This window comes from Mytilus californianus, unplaced genomic scaffold, assembly GCF_021869535.1.
Source record: "Mytilus californianus isolate M0D057914Y unplaced genomic scaffold, xbMytCali1.0.p SCAF_5, whole genome shotgun sequence".
NCBI lineage: Eukaryota > Metazoa > Mollusca > Bivalvia > Mytilida > Mytilidae > Mytilus > Mytilus californianus.
The window spans coordinates 45,359,901-45,382,378 of NW_026262701.1; the positions used below are offsets into that span (position 1 = coordinate 45,359,901).

Sequence of the window (22,478 nt, forward strand, 5' to 3'; positions counted from 1 at the left end):
TTTCCTAACGGCTTCATCGTTTCAAAGATATTCATGGATATGGCTGCTAGCGACGTCGCCACGGGCAACGTCAGTTCCACTGTTTCACAGATATTTATGACCATGACCATGATTTATTTATTAGTTGGTATTGGCTATGAACTAACTTTCAGTGTCTGCAAGTACTTACTTCGGTACTGTATGTCTATTGTTTTAATCTTAGTTGTTTTGTGCCATTTACCGATCTGTTGAGTTAAGTCAATTGCTACTGATTTTTACAGTTTTCTCTTATGTTGTGCAGTTACAACACTGTTTCTAGGTTGGAAGAGGGTTGAGCGCTCACAAACATGTTTAACCCCGCCTTATTCTGTGTGTACCTGGCCAAAGTCAAGAGCCTGTAGTTCAGTGGTTGTCGTTGGTTCATTCATTTCACATTTGTTTTTTTCGTAAATTGTTTTGTTATAAATTAGGCCGTTAGTTTTCACGTTTGAATTGTTTCACACATTCCATGTCGGGGGCGTTTATAGCCGACTTTAATTGTTCTCATTATTAATGGCCGACGGTTGCCTATAACTAATAACATCTACTAATTTTTGGACTCTGGTGAATAGTTGTTTTTTAGGCAATCATACCACATCTCCTTATTTTCATATTCACATTATGTGTGTCGAAAGTTAAAATGTGCGACAAGGCCTTTTTCCGATATTTCAGTCGAATTAATCATCATGTAAGAAATGAGTGTTTCTGTCTGAAACTGTTACTGAATAAAAACAATGGAAAATTGCTCAACAAAACCCAAAATAACCTCAATACATAGCTTCTATTATGTAAAATTAATTGCATTAAAATTTCCTCAAGGACATCAGGCTTATCATTTAATTTATACGACATACGAACGTTTCGTCTACATAAGCCGGATCAGTCTAAAAACTAAATATTTAAAACGCTGTTCTAGGAGTTTTAATCAGGTTAAAAAAATGACCTGACACAGGTTAACACCTGACTCCTCTACTACGAAATTTGTTTTGCATGCACACGTATAAAAAATGCAGTTTTTATCCATTGCAATCATAGGTTTGAACGTTGTTTTCAATTTAGACTTGTTTATATTTTTTCGTTTGGGCTTGTATTATATTTGCTTTCGGGTTTATATAATCCGTTCATCCTATCTAGACTCCTCAAAATTCAAAAGTCAATTCTAAATTGAGGTAAATTATATGGCCTTCCAAATACCGTTTCGATTCCTAACATCACTGAAGAGACATTAATTGTCGATATCCGGATATGGTGTACTATTTTTTGCACCTTTTGTTTGCAGTATACCATCTTTTCAGCAAGTTTATTGTTTTCTGTTTTGTATTAAATTTATAGTTTAGATCCATTTTGTTACATCTGGTGATCCGTTTATTTGGCAATCGCCAACGGCAGTCAGCAGGGTTTAAGAACATCCGTTGTTCGATCTGCTAGTCAAATGCATTTTGTTAAAATATACTTTTTCACTTTATTTTTTGGTCTTTTGGAAAATGTTGTTTGTGCTGTATTTATACCCCTCTACCAAAAAATTTGTTTTGCATGCACACATATAAAAATTGCCGTTTTTATCCAAGGCAATCATAGGTTTGAACGTTGTTTTCAATTTAGAATTGTTTTTTTTTTTTTTTTGGGCTTGTATTATATTTCCATTGGGTTTATATGATCCGTTCATCCTATTTCGACTCTTCAAAATTCAAGAGTCTATCCTAAATTGAGGTAAATTATATGGACTTCAAAATACCGTTTTGATTCCCAACATCACTGAAGAGACATTAATTGTCGATATCCGGATATGGTGTACTATTTTTTGCACCTTTTATTTGCGGTATACCATCTTTTCCGCAAGTTTATTGTTTTCTGTTTTGTATTAAATTAATAGTTTAGATCCATTTTGTTACATCTGGTGATCCGTTTATTTGGCAATCGCCAATGGCAGTCAGCATGGTTTAAGAACATCCGTTGTTCGACCTGCTAATCAAATGCGTTTTGTTAAAATATACTTTTTACTTTTTTTAGTCTTTTGGAAAATGTTGTTTGTGCTGTACTTAGACCCCTCTACCAAGAAATTTGTTTTGCATGCACACGTATAAAAATAGCGTTTTTTTATCCAACGCAATCATAGGTTTGAACGTTGTTTTCAATTTAAACTTGTATATATTTTTTCGTTTAGGCTTGTATTATATTTGCCTTAGGGTTTATAAGATCCGTTCATCCTATTTCGGCTCTTCAAAATTTAAGAGTCTATCCTAATTTGAAGTAAATTATATGGCCTTCCAAATACCGTTTCGATTCCTAACATCACTGAAGAGACATTAGTTGTCGATATCCGGATATGGTGTACTAATTTTTGCACTTTATGTTTGCGGTATACGATATTTTCCGCAAGTTTATTGTTTTCTGTTTTGTATTAAATTAATAGTTTAGATCCATTTTGTTACATCTGGTGATCCGTTTTTGGGCAATCGCCAATGGCAGTCAGCAGGGTTTAAGAACATCCGTTGTTCGACCTGCTAGTCAAATGCGTTTTGTTAAAATATACTTTTTACCTTTTTTTTGGTCTTTTGGAAAATGTTGTTTGTGCTGTATTTAGACCCCTCTACCAAGAAATTTGTTTTGCATGCACACGTATAAAAATTTCAGTTTTTATCCAACGCAATCATAGGTTTGAACGTTGTTTTCAATTTAGACTTGTTTATATATATATTATATATATATATATATATATAAGGACAGTAAAGAACTGTATGCATATAAAATATTGTTGTATTAATGCATTTACAGCTCCGTGTAAATGAAACATAAGTATATATATATATATATATATATATAACTGTATAGGTATTCGAATACAGTACATGTATCTCATAGTATAAGTACTTGAATAATGTTTCCCTATCTGGCTAATAGTGAAACTCTGAGTTTCTTTTAGACCCACAACTAACAAAGAGTTGATGTGTTAATTCTTGTAAATTAATGCCCCAGAAAAGAGCTGTTTCTACAGTTAAAATCATTAAAGATCAGCTTCATGTATTGCATTCATTTGTACATCTGTATATAAAGTACATTGTATTTGTATTGCGCTAATTTGTTTTTTTTTTGTTTTTTTTTTTTTAATTACCCTTTTTTTTTTCTGCATATATCAGGGCTCCTTTGATGCTAAACCTTAGCCTTCTATTTCCGTCAGTATTTAAGTGTGCTCCATGTTTGTCTAAATTGTCATGTATTGGAAACTGAAGCCCACGGTGCACCCAAAATATCATTCTATTGTTGAAGATACACTTCAGCTTGCAGTTTAAATTAAATACTCTGTCATTGTACTGGGACACTGTGAGTCCCCGTTTGGCTAAAACCTTATTCCGATTGAACAATAAGCCAACCGTAACTAAAGGAATGTTCATTGAAATTAAAACTTCTAAAAAATGCTGAATAGCAAATTCAATATTCACCACTGAATTTTCACTTCTGCCAATATCATTACTGGCGTCAGGGCTAAAACGGCATATGTCTATCAAATATTTGAACAAGGAAGAGACCATGCCCCCATTTACACCTTGTATCTGTATCTCATGGTGTTGAAGATTAATGTTGTGCGTCTGTATTTAGTTTTTAAATCGAATAATGTGAGAACTACCTAATATAAACGCCTTCATATTTAATATCTTATATAAATCTGATGATTTACCTTAATATATACTGTTAGAAGTTAGAATCAAGTAATTTTCTTTCCTTTCCACTGTTTTCCGATTTCGATAGCTGTGCCCTCTGAAGTATTTTTGAGAAAGTGAATATGGTAATTCCAGTGTTGTATAAATAGTGCTATTAGATAATCAATACTGGCTCATGTCCAGAGGTTTTGTAAAAATTCAAACAAGTCTTCATAACATCCAAATACCAAAAGTAGAAGTTTGTAGTCAATTTCATTGAATGCAATATTCTGCAAGACGAAATGTCAATGCATCAAAAACGATATATTCCCTAAATGAATCTTTGGTCAGCATGACCTACGACATTTTGTACCAAACGATCAGCTTTATACACATAACTCAACAATTTCCAATGCAATCGATCCAAATCGATAAGATTATTGAGTACTTGTGAACCACTATGTTCAGAACCATGGTACGCTAATCACGCAATAATTGTCGATATTATAAAATTACCAAAATCAAAATTAATTGAATTATCTTTTGAGCAAAATTGTCAAGTGCTTCACGGTAAGCAAGAAATGCGTGCGCATCAAACTTATCAATATTCATGATCAATTACCCAAGACAATATCCCAAACAACATCGGATTAGACATTACACAAATGCTCTGTTCTTCGCATAAATGTGTTATTTATTTCATTCATAACCTTATTTATTGAATGTCGGTATATTTTCTTATTTACTACACTTAACATTCACTTTATATTAATGATACTGAGTATATTTATAGCTTCATCTCAGAGTATTCCTCCTGGATCACCAGTCATAACAGGACCTCAAATCATAGTACTGAATTCACAGATAACATTCCATTGTAACTCTTCTAGAGGTAATCCTACACCGACTGTGAAATGGTTCAAAGACGACACGGAAATAACAACTGGTACTTCAACAACGGTTTCTGGTACAGCAGTGACAACATCTTTAACGTTTACTGCTACTTTAGATTATCATTTAGAGGTGTTGGAGTGCCAGGCAGATAATGGCGTACTAGAAAACCCACTTTCTACTACTAGATACGTTGAGGTTGACTGTAAGTTTAACTCTTAGATAAAAAGATTTACGGGAAGATAAAAAATGAAAACAACACGTTATTTTTTTTTCATGCGTCCGAAGTGCTATTCTGGATTTACCTTCAACAGGAACGCTCAAAACCGAATATTTAAAAGCCAAGGATGTATTAAGGACCGAAAACGTTGAAGAGCTTTAAACCAAAAACGACCTAAATAAAATTGCATAATCCATCTGAGGCCAACTTTGCCTACGGTAGCTGACACCTTAGTTTCTGTATAATTTCAAAATTTATAAACAGACAATTTTAGATAGTTTGTTACAAATTATGTCAGTACCGAAGTACTGACTACTGACCTGATGATACCCTCGGGGACTGATAGTCAAACAGCACAGTTATCGACTCAGTGCTGTGAAAAATGAAAACAGCACGTTATAAATTTCATGCGTTTGAAGCGCTTTTCTGGATGTCCCTTCTTCAGGAATACTCAAAGCCAAATATTTGAAAGCCAAGGATGTATAAGGACCGAAATCGTTGAAGAGTTATAAACCAAAAAGGACCTAAACGAAATGTCCTAAAATTAGTTTTTAGTCAAGCAGTCTGTTACTCGTGATTTCCAAACTTCCTCTTGAGTAAACACAAAAGTATTCCAGTATAAAGTCATCTTACTTTGAATTTAGCAAAATTCATTTGTAAGTGATCAAAAAGGACATGTATATCTTTAGTACGAGAATGTCTATGCGAATAACAGTTTTGAATTTTGAACTGCATGTCTTTTTAAATTATATATTTTCATTTTAATTATGCAATCTTCGAAAACATAAAAACGGTTTTACCACAAGATTACAGCCTGCTGTAAGCATTTTAGTAAGTAGAATAGCCTAGAAAAAAGGATTAAACCTCGATAAGTGAAAAACCAGTTTATTCTTTTTCATTGAGCATGATTTTATCTATTTTGCTGCATGCCATCTAGCATGTTCAGATTTATAACAAACTATGACCATGATGACAAAACTTATCGCGATTAGGTGTAAGTGCAAAGTACAATGAAACCAAACTGTGTTCTGAAATAATTAGCCGTAATCCTTGCAGCTTCAAATTTGATTCAACTAATTTAAACGCATGTTTTTATGTTGATATTATATGTGTTTTTACAAGTAAACATCAGTGTAGCTGATTACTTTTACTTAATATAAGTCAATTCACAAATAACTTGAAGTCTACATGTACATTAATGAACCGACGAAAACTGTTCACTTTGTTAAGACAAAAAGGTTATTCGATCGATTTTCACCACTTGATTTACGATACATGTATAACTGTGCCGTTTTAAAATCATTAATTAAATTTTGTACAGGCCTCCTACAAGTCGCGATTTTAAAACGGCACAAATTAAGATTCAGTTGGTAAATCGCGAAATAAAGACGGCGTAAAAAATTCCCCGTTTTAAAGTATCCTGAACATTCTGGAAGTTATGCAACAGAAAATTCTTGTTTATTTGCCTTTTTTAAATATGTGATCATTGGAATAACACAGATTTGTCAACAATTTGCAATTATTTGATTAATTTCTATTTATTCATATAGTTGATTACGAGACTAACCATCAGGACCACATGCATGACAAAATTCATGACATTGTATAGGTGATAAAAAATAAGTTTATATAAATGAATACCCAAACAGATTTAGTGAATAACATACATGACACATCACTTTAGATTTGACCTATACAAATCACTTACACGGTTCCTCACTGAAGACTAGCACATGCATGTGAATAGTATTTTTTTAGATTCATCCACTCATATTTATATTCACGATCAGTGTAAAAGTCTACTTTCTTATCTACCACTATCATGAATCATTCAATCTATCGACATACAATTCGGTCAATGTATACACTTTGTTTGCAGTCTTTTAAAAAATTTAAAATTTAAAAAAAAAAATATATTTTGAATAGCAAAGTAAAAGTATTATATCACATTCAATTGAAAACGAAATATTTTTTTTACTCCTATGAAAATTTTAATTCTCCTTCTTAACAATTATTTCCTTTTATTTTCATCTAAATGATTTGTAGTGATACCTTCGGTGAATTATATAAGCTCTCACAAAGATTTCAGATTAGAAACACACGTTTTCAAGTTTAAAAAAAAATAATCCTATGCCTTTTGTTCAGTTCATGTTAAAATGTTCTACCTTATACAACAACACAAATGTGTGCTTAACATTCATTCGGAGTTATAGAACATTAAGAAAATAAATAAATCAAGCGAACTAACACCTTCAAGTAGTAAAACATGTTGACTTAACAAAGATCTTATTATGCGGTGATTATGTTTTCTTTTAAAAGTTTTTGAAACTCACTGAAAGTTAATTCATAAATAACACCTATAAAGAGATTATAATAGACCGATTAAGTTTTGACACAGTTCACGACATAAAGCTTGACAGATCAAATCTTTTTGTGTGCATATGTTAATTGACCTGTCAATTCTCAGTTTAAAATGGCTGTTCATATCTATAAGCTATTATACATACCAAGATGAAAGGTGGATTCTTATATGAGTAGCAAGGATTTTTTTTTAAATTTTTGCCATATAATAGATGCTTTTGTATTAATAACAACATACTGATGTTGCCCCACAAGTTGTTAACAGTAAAATTCTGAATTCATATATTCCATGATCATACTTCTGTTGTACAATAGTTTTCCCCTAGTTCCAAGAACATGTGGCATTATGTAGATATGACAAATGGGTCAAAGATATATATACACAGAATGATTGAAAAAACTGTTTGTATATGTCAAAATACATATGTATGGCCCTCGGTTGAATTCTAACAAAATATAGGAATGTACATTCTTGACCTTTGACCTTGACTTAACAGAAATTGCATCATTTTATTTGTCTACAGAAAATAGAGATAATAAGCTTTCGAATGATAAATATTAAAGTCGTATTATGTGGGTGCATTACATTGCTGAACTAAGTGTCTTTTTGAAAAAAAAATCAACTATTCGGTGAAAGATTTATGTTTTCGTTCAGTTTTTTAATTTTCGAGTTTGGAGCTAGTATTTTCTAGTCTTAAAAGTATAACAACTGCAAAATATTGTTTTGATGAGCTTTTCACTTGACAGATCTTGATTACTTAGATTTTAATGCCAATAATAACATATGATTGGTGATTGAACTATAAGAGACGCATTTCTTTTTACTGTATAAGTTAATACCAATGTATATATTTCCTGGTGTTGATGTAATAACGTGCTATGTTAAATCTCTAGCATTCGTTGTTATTGACATCTGTTTACGATGCCGTTCCATTAGCTGGTTTTGTGGCTATTAGAACGAAGTAATTCTTTTTACTTAATACAAGTAATACTTCAAGATAGGTAGCTTATGACAAAAATAAACCACTACCATGTGCAATAACTGAACTATATACTGTGGATTCATTTATTTTCGTGGGTATCAATTTTCGTGGATTCAGGAAATCTTGCATTTTCGTGGGTATTTGATTTCGTGGTTTTGCCAATTTCTGCATACAAAGTCTATAGAAAAAGTGTAAATCGTTGAACATTTGAATTCGTGGTTCACCTGTACCCACGAAAACCACGAAAATTGGTATCCAACGAATAATAATGAATCCACAGTACTGAAAATATTTAGAAATAGGAGAAACATTTACAAGGGAAAAGAATAATATCACTCTCATTCAAATTTTTGGCAATTCTGGTCAGATTATTTTTTTGCATGGGTTTCTAGCAAAAGTATATATTGAAAACAATGAAAATACACTCTAATTTAAAAATTTTAAGTAAATTTCCAAAAAGGACAACAGAACTTCTGAAAATCTTTTTTATCTGGCAAATACAATATGCAATCGTTTTTTTATTGGTTCTTCATCAATTACATATACTCAATAGTTTCACCACAAGCCCCAACTTTGACTGGACCGACCACTTTGACACCAGGACAACAAGGCATATGGACATGTATGTCGGTCAATGGTTATCCAGCTGGTAAAATGACCATGAGAAATCAAAATAAAAGTACTCAATTTACATCTGAGTTTTCATCTACCAGTGTAATAGATCAAAAATCCTATGATGTGACTGGTACGCTGATCTGGATCCCAGTAATTGTTAACAACGGAGATACCATTTGCTGTGATGTTACACATACAACCACGATAGGCAGTACTCCACAGACAGTTTGCAGACTAATATCAGTTGCTCGTGAGTGTTTTTATTTGAATATTTTACAGCTTATTTATCCTGAGAAAAAATGGATCATTTAAGTTGGCTAGTTTGTAAGGTTGACCAATAACAATTATTGTAATATGTGTTCCAAATCTGTAAAAAGACTAAAATGTTATCGGTCAATGATTAGCAAACGTCACAAGGAAAACAAATAAATTCGGTCAGTAGATTTGTATGAACCGTCAACACGTGATACGATAGCATTATTAACTTAGCTTTAATTAAAGTCATGATTATCGTACTGACTTATTAAAACATATGTAAGTCAAAGTAAAACTAGCTTTTTTTATTTCCTTTCTGCAATTTTGTTACTAAAAATTCAATAACTATTCTGAATAACTAAATTGGTAACCAAGCAGTTTCGCTTTCATGTTTATTTGTTAAAATCATTGTCATCAATCTTTAGACAAGTAACAGTTTAAACAGTTATTTTCTTTATTCTAAATCTTTGTTAAAGAATGGATTTGGCTCACCATACAAATTGACAGGCTTAAATTTGAAAACACTAAAATAATATAACGGTTGAAGAGAAACATTTTTTAACATTCTATAACTACTGTATACAAAGATACTCACATTTTTGCAATCTTTACTTTTATTTTGCGTAATCTGGGATTATGCAAAAATTAAAACTTCCATTTTAAATCTTAATAGCTTTATTTGTCCGAGAAACCTTATTGATTACTCTCGCATATTTGATTATCGTTTAACAGTCGCAATAATATATGCTTGCAGCATTTGAAGTACTTATAATACAGAATAAGTTCTACTCTATACAAGTGAATGGATCCAATCATCTATCAGAAACTGTATGATGCATTTTTCAATAAATTAGCGATTAAAAGAAAGAAATCGTTAGTTATTCCCTCATTACAATTGTTTTCATTATCTTCCCTCGGTTTTGGTTTGTGACCCGGATTCGTTTTTTTCGCTTAATCGATTGATGACTATTGAACATTTCATATCGAGTTTGAGAACAGTTGCTTTGGCACCATATTAACAAAATCAGGCTTGCATATATTGTTCTATTTGAGATTCAAATACAATCGTGCGAAATCCGTATGCGCTAACATCGTTCAAACATCACAAACCTCAACAAAATAAGTAAATGTCGCACGATGTCAAGCGGTTTGTAATGATAACCACTGTGTCCATTTTAAGTGTATTTCTCTTGAAACAGCAGATGGATTTCAGTTAGAGTTTACACTAGGAGGTGTCACTAGTCTACCAGGAACGACTAACTCTTCCGGTGTACAGGAGGTACTCCCGGTTTTCGATTGGTCACGTGTTTAGTTTTGAGTGTAGTGCATCCTGTTTCTTGATGATGTTGTCTGTTTTTATTAGAGTTTTTTTTTTATTCCACTTGACTGATATCTTCTTTCTATTCTTACACATATGCAATTTACTTTATGAAATTTTCAAGAATTAGATAGTTTTTTTACTCATCTTCATATCTTTGAAAGAAAAACTTTTTTTTATATATTTTTAATTTGAGGGCAAACAAAAAAAAACGTTAGGTAAACATTAATGTAATAATGTTCACAAACTTGTCACGAGTATTATTTTACACAAAATTTTGTGTACCTAATGCATACATTGTAAACTAGTTCATTTTTTTCTGCACAATGTATACATAGTTAAATAGAATTGCAAAATCTGTCATTTCAACATGTTTAAGTACAGATATATTTGTGATAGCTGTGCAAATGACATCAGTTGATTTTTTTATCTATCACCTTGTTTTCCTAGGTTTGCCTCAAGTCGAAATTTCTCCTACTACCTATACTGCAGCAATTGGAGATCAAGTAATAATTTATTGTAATATCGTCTCTGATAGTGCTGGAGTTAATGAAGTCTACTGGCAGAGAAATTCTAATAATCAGCTACGTATAATTTACAATAGAGACGTAGGGTACCAAGGTAGTACTCCTTCAACACCTTCATTAACGATTAGTTTTGCAACGATAAATGATACTGGAACATACACTTGCCATGCTACAAATGTTCTAGGAACAGGAAACAGTAACACTGGAAATGTAACAATTACTGGAGGTTAGTACTTATACTATCTGAGGGGAATGTCATGACATGCTTATTGTGATTTTGGTGTCATAATTGTTCAATTCACCTCCATTTAGTTCAGTTGGACGGTTGTAGTACTTTCTATATTCACATCTCAATGTCTTTATGTACATAGTCATGTCCTTCAAATAAATCTGCATACAGCTGACCATGTTTCATATGAAGAATATACATGACCTTTATTTCTAAGATCATTTCATGATTGCCTTGGGTATCGTCCAACGTGACCCAATTATTGTTGCTTTATAGAAATATTCCGCTGAAGACAGAAATTGGGAATCATTTGATATAAAGTCGAAGATTTATGGACCTACATCATAGACATCAACTATTTGTGTGTGATCTCCCAATGAATTCAAGGTAGAATCCAACTGATGTAAAAAAATAAGCTAAACCCAACAGGACCATATAAGGAGACATGACCTACCTGTTTGTGAGGAATCTGGACTTAAAACACATTAGTTAATAGAAGATTGCCACTCATATCTAAAAGTGACATCGATACCTACACACAATATTTACCTAAAGGCCATGAGAAACATATGTAGATCCAAGTGATTGTAGTACTGAAGCAGCATGTATTTATTGCGAAAATATGATTGGAAATAGTCAAGCAGAAAATAACGAAATATAGGTTATAATGAACCAAATGTTGCTGTAATTTTCAAAGACGAACATAATACTTCTAAAGATTTGCAAAAATGTTTCCAATGATTTGCCAAAATTCAAATATTTTAGTGACACACCACTCGCGGGCTCATTCGGAACATTCTAATCGACCTGTCCCGAAACAAATCTATTTAACTCAGGTCAAAATAGTAAACGAAGAAATAAAACTGTTTTTTTTTTATTGCACCTTACAATCTATGTTAAATACATGTTAAAATGTTATAAATATTCTCAATGATGGATAACACGACCTTTCTAAAACAGAATTAATGGTTTCAGTGTCAGTTTTAACAACGTACCTTTCTTTCATAGGGTATTTATATGTTTCTGTAACTCCTCGAACTTCAAATGTTGTCCACGAACACAGTCAAAATATTTCCTGTAATGTGACTGGAACACCAACATCAACATGGATTACCTGGCTGTTCACACCAGCTGGTAGCATTCAACATGCAGTACTAAGTACAACAAACAGTAACAAATATACAGTTGGTACAACACAGGAACCTTATTTGACTATACTCAATTTTCAACCAGGTGATTCTGGTCATTATGTCTGCAGAGCAACAAATGCTGTTGGATCATCATCTAGTTATCCTGGTTCAACTTTGATTTACATAAGTAAGTACGCTTATATCGTTTATGTAACCGTACTTGAAGGCTGTGGCTGGTAGATTTCACTACACCACCTAAACTGATATTCTCCCATTGTCCTTGCATATTTCTCCAAGTCTAAATAAAACAATTAGTTACATATCTAGTATACATTTTATTTCGTTGGATTTACTATTGACAACATTGAAATTCTTGGACTTAATTAATCATATATCCGTGTTTTGCAAGCTTTGTCAAATCTTTAACAGGGGCCTCGGTGGCCGAGTGGTCTAAGTAGTTACTACTGTAATCACTAGCCATTCAACACTGAGACTGTGAGTTCAAACCCCTCTCGTGCGAGTGCACTCGACTCCAATCTTAATTGACTAGGATTGTCAGTTTTCCTATCGAAGGTCGGTGGTTTTCTCCGGGCACTCCGGCTTCCTCCACCAATAAAGACTGGCCTCAACGAAATAGCCCAAAAGCGGTGCTTAAAAGTGGCGTTAAAACACCAAAAATCAAATCAAATAAAATCTTTAAATGATTTTGGCTTGTTCTTGTATAATGTTGATTTAAGATTAACCTTGTGTTGTAGGGTTCCTTCGTATAGAAATTGTTTACTTTACATCTAACTTGCTGTAAGTGAGTGATTGCATCTCATAAATCCCGTTGAAATCAAGATTATGGATACTACCGAAACAAGAAGATCTGCTTCATAACTTGATCTTGACATAGATAAACGACTTCAAACTAGCATTTATGACATACGTTATAATTTCAACCGTTCCAATGTACATCATCCCATTCTGCAGCAAGTACATAACCTCTGCCTCGTCTTATGGCGCTGATACATGTATCTCAATAATGTGTTACGCGCTTTTGAAACAAAACTGCTCCAACTGTTTGAAAAAAATTAGCAGTAAATAACTTTTACACTCATCGTCACGAATTGGTTGACCGATACGAAATAAAAAAATTAAGAAGAATTGGTATGATGTTGATGATCGCAAATGAGATAATTATCCACCAATTACGTAATTGCAAGAATCTCTAACTAAATTTACGGACTATATAAACACTATCACTGTAAAATGAGAGCAGGACCTCCATATGTCTCTACTCACTAATGCCATGTTTTGGCGATCTTGAAATTTTTATGATACCAAAAACGTCGGATGATCTGTGGATTTACGGATTGTTTCCTATTCCCTATTGTGACATTTGAAACGAGTGTGGATTCGCCTGGCGGTTGATGCAATAATTGCAGTGGACGCTTATCCTGTCTACTCATATGATATTTCGTTCCTTCAACTTTACTTAAAACTCAGATTACAAAATGTGCGCTCGAAACACCAAATTTAGAAATGTGATTGGTTTAATTCTGAGTCTATATACAATATTGGAACTCTTAATTTTTATGTACGTACGTTCTGGTCATGCGACTTATTGAGTGCATGCATTTCCCTCTGTTTATGTTTTTTTTCCTTGATTTGTATCTTTTTTTTTGTGGGGGGGGGGGGGGGGGGGGTTAGAGACCTAAAAAATTGATGAGAGAGTAGAATGTGAAATTTAAAAATTTTAAAAACGTAAAGTAGAAATTCAAATTACAAATGTAAAAGAAAATAGAAGCAAGTATTATCATCTAACTAGTATCATTGATATCTTTAAGGTGCACCTATTACATTTGTTGAACCAAATCAATATGCAGCAATGGTTGACGCTGCTAGTTTTCAGATTCAGTGTAATGTTACTGCTACACCAGGAGCTTTTGATTGGTACTGGACATTCCACCCGGTAATTGGCAGTGTAGAAACTATAAGCAAAGGAACAAACAGTGAACACTATACTGTAGAAAATTCTGGTACAAACCCTCACTTGACGATTAGGAATATTGCGTTGAATAAAACTGGAGTTTACACTTGCTTTGCCCTGAATACAGCTGGAACAAGTGGTAGTGGTAGTAATGCTAATTCTAAACACACTCTGACAGTCACTGAAGGTTAGTGTCAAAATTCTGCAGCTAGTTCCTTATATTTGATGAAATAGGAGAAATATAAAGTTAAAGAGCATTGCAGTAACAAGTTAGCGAGATAGGGTTTAATTTCCAATGAGACAACTTTCCCCAAAAGGGCAAATAAAATGGATGTAAACAATGTTTGCAAAGAATAATTCCGATCTCATTTATACCAGTATTGTATGCACATGTGCTCAGCATGTATAGTTGCTAAAACAAATGTAAGTTAAACCTTTGAAACTAGAAGAGCCACTTGAAACCCGATTTCGTTTAAGAATTGTGCAAAGAAACATAAACATTCATATACAGATACACGAGGATTGTCCTAATATTTTCATCTATAATATGGAATCTAGCATACATTGAAAGTTCATGCTTCTTCGAATCCATTTTTGTCTATGTATTTATATTCCGTAGTCACAATCATGCGATCGGTGGTTGACGTTAATTTCAAAAATTGATCTTGCTTCAAACATGGTTTTAAGTAATTATGTTTTGCCATTTTTGTAGTTCCATCTTCCACCTATGAGTTTAGATTGTCTCGTTTGTCTTTTCTGTCTCTGTTAACAGAGAATAATAGATTATCTAAATAATGAAAAATACACCACCAAAAAAGATTTAAAAAACCATAAAAGACATTGTAAGTTATGTTTTGCGTCTGACTTGAATCTTCTCTTCAATTCTAATTTAAATACATTTAGTGAATAACAGGATGAAAATGAGTGTTGTATCATTATTTTGTTTATTCCTACTGCCTTTTAGTAATATAACGGAATGTTTGAGAACAAGTCTTGCATTTTATTATGGACTATCTTATTGCAGATTCAACAATTCTTTGTGGAGAAAATATAGATAAATTTAATACTAAATGGGGTATAACAGCAGAAAAAAACCTGCTTACTTTACCTTGCAATGGTTACTACACGGGTAGTGTTTCTAGATACTGCAGCAATGGTGGAAAGTGGATGGAACCAGATTACAGCCTGTGTACGCGTAAAGCAATACAAAATATCCATGCACAGGTAAACAATGTTTTCAGGTTGAATCAATTGTTTATAATTTCCAATATTGTCACAAGCGTGTGCATAGTCATGTAGAAAAACAACGATCAAGTGAATATACTATATGTAAAGCTATAACTTGTCCAGGGTATAGACAAGATGTGAATATACTGAAAATAAAGACAAACGTCCGCATCATGATCCATTGCACTGAAGAACGAAACGGAAATATGTTTTTACAGATAGGCAATGACTTGGTTCCCAACTTGTGACAGGTATAAATGTAGTACACCATATCGTTTTATTATGGTATTCAAATGGACAAATATATTTCTGGTGTTTGGTAAAAAAAAAAGTATTCTACAATGACAATGCTTGCCTGCAGAAAATAAGCATACAAGTCTCCAATTACGTATATTTTAGACGGGTGCCACATGTGGAGCAGGATCTGCTTACCCTTCCGGAGCACCTGAGATCACCCCCAGTTTTTGGTATGGTTCGTGTTGCTTAGTCTTTAGTTTTCTATGTTGTGTCATCTGTACTATTATCTGTCTGTTTGTCTTTTTATTTTTGGCCATGCAGTTGTCAGTTTGTTTTCAATCTATGAGTTTGACTGTCCCTCTGGTATCTTTCGTCCCTCTTTTAGACCATCGTATGTTCACTTATTGGTTTAACATTTTATAGTTAGGGAAGATGTTTTAGGAATAAAACTATTAATTCATAGCCCCATTGCCTTCTATGTTAAATTCTGCAGTTTCAAGCATTCATAGCTTTTTTGTATTAAGTTCAAATAAAGTGGCATTCATTTCATATCAAAACTATACCTTACCCTTACTTGTGCTGAAAAGTTCAGCATTCCTTTAATTTGCTTATTAGAACGCACATGTTAACGTTAGTTTGGTACTACAAAAACAGTTACCTCTGATTCGAACAACAGGGCAAATATGCCCTCCTATTTTAATTTCATATTTCATTTAATTATGTATAGGGATCATTCATCGAGTGTTCTACAGTAATCCCAATTCAAATTCTTTAGCTTTCATTGCATATCAATATTACACCAATATTTTACTTACTAGTATGCAAAGGAACCTTTTTGTTATAAAATATATCCTACTTTCATGTATGTTCTGTTAGACCAGGTCCGAGTTTATAGTTGTTTATACCTTATATATAATTACAGTAATTACTATAGTGTTTATATGACGATATATAGACATATCAGTAAATGGTCGGTTACATATTAATTATTCATCCAAAACTGTACGATGATCGATGATCCATCGCTTTTAGTGGATTTGACGGATATTATGTGATAGCTTTTGTCACAACATTCTGCAATTAAAAAGTCTATCAATTATATGCGGAAACATATATGAGTAAACCTCGTACCAATACCGATCATTTGAGATGAAGTTTTTTTTTTACATTCCAAATGAAAACGAAATGTACAAAAATAATTTTTCACAATGTTAAATGTACCGTAGTTTCATACACTGTTCGTGACGTTCCGCCATGAAATACAGGCATTGATTATAGAACGGCACGATGTCTGATTTTAAATCAGCTGATTTGATATTAAGAGTTAGTTTTCATTTACTTCTGATATTCTTCGAAGAGATTTGTTTTTTGGACTTTTTTGATAACAATTTTAAGGTAAGAGTTGAGAGCTTTTGTTTTTCTACTTTTTATTGTATGTTTTGCATGGTTCTGTATGTATTGGTCTACTTAATGAGATTAAAAGATTGATATTTGAGTTCTTAAGAATCAATTGAAAATGTTCATGAAACTGACTAAATTCAGCTTTACTTTACTTTACTTTCCGCTATAGAGATGATGTTCTATCACTAAATAATTCAAAATTTGGTGACTATGTTGAACGCATTTATCCCATCGAACTTGAGATAAAGGATACAACAGATACAGTTAAGTCTGCCTCATATATTGACTAAAACTGGTATTTTTTCGGGCCCTTTATAGCTTGCTGTTCGGTGTGAGCCAAGGCTCCGTGTTGAAGACCGTACTTTGACCTATAATGGTTTACTTTTATAAATTTTGACTTGGATGGAGAGTTGTCTCTTTGGCACTCATACCACATCTTCTTATATCTATTTACATCTAGAAATTGACAATGAGGGTCGGTTGAAACAAAACTTTACGATAAACGAAATGATTGCAGCTTCCCAATTTTGAACTTTCCATTTCTATGTAGCAACTTTCCAGCAGCGCCTGCATACGGAGTATATATCTCCCAGTTGATACGATGTTCAAGGGATGGTACAATGTATTTCCAATCATGATTTCCTTGATCGAGGGTTGCTGCTCACAAGGAAGCTATTAAACCAAGAGTTCCAAGTGGTGAAGTTGAAATCATCCCTTCGTAAGTTTTACGGACGCCATCACGAGTTGGTTGACCGTTATGGAATATCCGTTTCACAGATGATAACGGATATGTTCTAAATGTCGTAACTACAGAACCGTCCCCTTTTCCCTACCGAATTAGACTTATTACCGGGTTTGTACTAACATGAGCAACACGACGGGTGCCACATGTGGGGCAGGATCTGCTTACCCTTCCGGAGCACATGGGATTACCCTAAGTTTTTGGTGGGGTTCGTGTTGCTCACTCTTTAGCTTTCTATGTTGTGTTTTGTGTACTACTGTTTGTCTGTTGGTCTTTTTCTTTTTTAGCCATGGCGTTGTCAGTTTATTTTCTACTTCTGGTATCTTTCGCCTCTCTACTTCGGTCAATGGCTGTCTCTATCGTATTGGGATGTGATTTTGTTTTTTGTAGGGAATTTGGCGTTTGTAGATATTCTAAAATATCTTTTAAATGTACTATGCAAATTTTATTGCAGGTGCGATTAAGTGGCATATAGTACAGATACCGATCTATTGTTGAAAGCTTTATGTTGATCTCTAAATGATGTTTTGTAATTTTTGATATTAGATTGTTGTCTATTTAATGTATACCTCTAAGTTTCCTCTTACTCACAAATTAATTTCTTAATATTCCCGCCATTTTACAGCCAACACGTGTAGCGTTACCAATATCTTTCCTTCTGTAATTGCAAGGTCAAATAGTTGTCCCGTGTTTTTGGTTGTGCCTATACATTTTTAGCGAAATATTTGTTTATAAATTTGTACTGGTAAGTTACAACAAAGTTTCGGTTCAGACTTCATAGTTACATGGAACTCCGTTATTTTGCGTCTTGCAGACAGTGGCACACTTCTTTCGTCTCGACATATTCTGTTTTTGATAAAGTATCAAATGATAATAAAGATGGTTACAAATATCATATATTCATATATGTATTAAACCCTTCAAACATTCCCAGCTATTGAATGATTTTTTTTTATTTTTTTTTATGAATATCAAAATTTCGAGCATTCATCAAAAATTAGTATAAAGAGAATAAAGTTATCTTTACCGTACAATGTTTGAAAGGTATTTTTTATTATAGTCAGCTAAACTATTATCTGGAGAGAGTGTAGACACGGTTGTGAATACTATTCTTGAGAATTTAGAAAACACAACCAGTGAGAAAAATGAATTAAGGTCTGGTGATCTGGTAACATCATCAACTGTTCTGGATGACATTGTCAGATATGTAACAGATAACACAGAAAAACTTTCCGTTGATCAACTAGAGGTTAGTTTATTGATAAATTATTCAGATAAACATTAAAGATACTTCTCTAGCTGAATTATAAAAGGTAAAAGGCAAATCAGTAACTTGTTTTACTTATTTTTCAAGATACTTAAAAATCTTAGATACCAAATATATAGAACTGTGTTAAAAACCATGTGATTAAATGTAAGTGAGACAACAAATGAATACCCATATTTGATATCTTTAACTAAATTAAAAGATTTAAGAAGTCATTGTACGGTTTTCATCAATAGAAAATTGTCAATATTATTAATCCAAAATGTACGAAGATATAAGCAAAGAAGATCATGGATGAATATTTTAACATGGGACAGGTCCATTCATATTATGGCAGTACACACTTCTTTTTAATACTCAAAAGTTCCCACTTGATCTCGACCAGTGGAACAACGAAAGGCACTGCACTGAATCAAATCTGAAATAAATATTAGGAATGGAAATTACTATAATTGATATGGATATAAACAATAAAGTGCAAAGTACTTTTACAAATCACAAACGGCGAGATATTACTGTTATCTATGATATCAGCACATCAAAATACACATACGGAACCCTTGAAAGAGATGCTGCATACATGTAGCACCGTTTTAAAATGCTCGCAATTCCGTAAAGCAAAATTAATATACTGTTCAAAACACATAGCCTAATAAGACTGAGAAATAAAAGTAAATGTTTTGGAAATGACTCCTACTCATTCGTGACTTTTGCTAGTGATGGAACCGAAGGAAAATAAATGTAATAATATATATTAAGATGTCGCTTTTGCAAACACACATTACTTACATTTATTAACCAAGTAAATAAACAAAATGTTGTTTAACCACCTAAGTGCATTATAGTTAAAATGCAAAGATTTTGAATTTACTCAAATCGAAACAGTGCCTATAACAGCCAACAGGGCATTATAACGTGACCATTATGGATAAAACCAGTCATTATGAAATAATTTTTCTTTATAATTTATTCATACTTAAAACAGTTTTCACATTTTCATATCAGTAGGACTACAATTCAGATATGACATGAAATATGTTAATTTTCTGTGATCGATGATTACATATTTGAGTAGAGCGATCCATAAAAGCGGCCAGCATCTTGAATTTTTTGGAAATTCATAATGACTTGCTTTATCCATTATGTCCCTTATCAAAGCCCTGATGGCTGTAATAAGGACGGTTTCGTTTTATAAAACTGGGCATTTGAGCAATAATTCACTCGGTTGGTTCATTAAAAACATTAAATATTTTTGCCTTTTGCTGTGCTGCATTGAATAAAGTGACACAGTAAAAAAATGCATCATTTCATTTCTTCATTCGTACTGTGAAATGTTTTTCGGAAACTAAAAACTAGAAAAAAAATTAACAACGATATAAGGAATAGAAAAAGACTATAACTTCAATTAGAAGGAAGGTTTTCACGTGAAGTTTTGTATATAGATATTGGCTATCTAATACCATCATTTACATACAATGCATTATTCAAATACATCTTCTTCAAAAAACCTATGTTGTTCACTGCGAATATGTTTAAAATTCGAATCATTTGTATTATTTTTTTCAGTTTAAAGTTTATGTCGTGTGTTTCAGATTTTTGGGTCTGTCTGCAATAATATACTAGATGAACGAAACCATCAGCTGTGGGAAGAACTAAATGACGAGGTAACCTTCTTTTTATGATAAAAACATTTTCGTAAAACGAAAAAAAAAAGAAAAACAGAGTTACCAATGTTATCCTTTATTAAATGGCAATCATATGAAAATCGTCTGTACATGTATGTCGGATTTTTATTAGCAGTTAATGTGTAGATAGCAACTGTAAGTATGTACTAGTGTTGTCAATTTGATGTCATTCTATAAAAACTCGTCATAGATACCATGATTAAAAATGTGTACGTCAGATACTTATTTCGTCATCAGAATATTCAGTGACCCTCGATTCAAAAAGATTTATAAAGGGCAAAACAATTACGAAGTTGAAAACCAGTACGGACCTAACATAACACGTCCGAAAGGTTTTGCCAAATACAGCTAAGGAATATGAGATATGCTTGAAATAAGATTTATTATTTCCAAATAAGGCCTATCGAAAATGCCATTTTTCCTAAGTATATTTGAATAATATTAAAATGATAATTCGTTTTCTACAATCGTACTCTTAATTGTGTTTCTAATGTCGTAATAGAATATATGCACTTGAAATATTTGAAATTCAATCATTTTTGGTGCAAGGACATACCAAGAACGCAAAAAATCATAAGTTTAAAAAGAAAATACAGACAACATAGTGAGTAAAAGCAAAACAACAAAAGTTCACAAAACACTGCACAGAATACTTTGTGTGGGCGAGGTTAATACATTCCAACTCGAGTAGTAACACCTGTAATAGACAATGAAAATACCTGTCAGACGAATGTTCTCTAACACTATATGTATTTGATATATGTTTAACTTCAGGGCTCAAGTGGTGTCCCTTCTGTAGTAAAAACAGTTACCGATTACAATGCAGTGTTTCATAAGGTTATAGACGGAGAATTCGCAATGATTGTTCAAAAGGAAAATATAGGTTCGTTTGTATTCAGTTTTACCTCATGTGCTCACGTGTGAATTTAAAATGTGAGGTACCTGTTTCAATGAGAATGATAAGTACTTTTGTATAAAACTCAATTAGGAAAGCCTAAAAATAAAATAAAATTCATATTTAGTTATATCTTACAAAAAAATAAAAAAAACAATTTCAGTTTGAAGTGCCAATTACACATGTACTTTACGAAATTTTCAATTTCATGTTTTGTCTCCCTTATAGTTAACTTTCTTATAGATGTACAATCATTATTAACGCAAATAATAATAGCTTAAAAACCTAATATGTCTAATCAAATGCTTTTATTCATTCAAAGTTGGTTTTGACAATCATTTTATCTTGTGACTTGTGTCAGCAAAACGATGTGACATGAACTCTTCACTTCAAGAAATGAAATGACAAGACACCAGAGTAAATCTTGTAGCATGAAAGACAACATTCCACATATAATCATCACAAATAGTTGGTTGAAAAGTGTAAGCAAAAACATCACGAGGCCCTAAAAATTGAAAATCTATATTGATTTCTCCTTGTCGGATAGGCAGCTATTATTTTTAAAATATCGGAAGAGGAGTGAAATGTTTTTCCCAGTATTGAAACTCACTGCAGTCCGCTACCAAAAAGTTACATGTGTCGACATGATTTGCTTACAATTATCATATTCGACAAATCAGTAGTGGTATACCGTTTGAAGCGGGTGGTATATTGTGATAGTAGTGTCAGTCTATTCGTCCTTTTGTTTGTGTTTACGTCCTTCCGTCCGACATTTGTATCCGCTTGACAGATTTTCACTCAAATGATCCGAATGAATATCGAAATTTTCTTTAGCATGAAATATCCGCATACAGCAGTTTATGTTTG

General features: G+C 32.7%; 1 protein-coding gene across 1 annotated transcript in view; it reads left to right on the forward strand.

The window, feature by feature from the left end:
- The first annotated feature begins 8,670 nt into the window (after positions 1-8,670).
- The window catches only part of LOC127702296 (adhesion G protein-coupled receptor B2-like), a 34,192-nt gene continuing 20,384 nt past the window's right edge, over positions 8,671-22,478 (forward strand). Inside the window, exons 1-8 of the mRNA XM_052206433.1 lie at positions 8,671-8,976; positions 10,750-11,052; positions 12,064-12,372; positions 14,015-14,344; positions 15,182-15,381; positions 18,825-19,013; positions 20,624-20,695; positions 21,491-21,599. Of these exons, the coding sequence (XP_052062393.1) occupies positions 8,736-8,976; positions 10,750-11,052; positions 12,064-12,372; positions 14,015-14,344; positions 15,182-15,381; positions 18,825-19,013; positions 20,624-20,695; positions 21,491-21,599 (1,753 nt within the window). The 5' untranslated portion in view covers positions 8,671-8,735. The remainder of the gene's footprint in view (positions 8,977-10,749; positions 11,053-12,063; positions 12,373-14,014; positions 14,345-15,181; positions 15,382-18,824; positions 19,014-20,623; positions 20,696-21,490; positions 21,600-22,478) is intronic.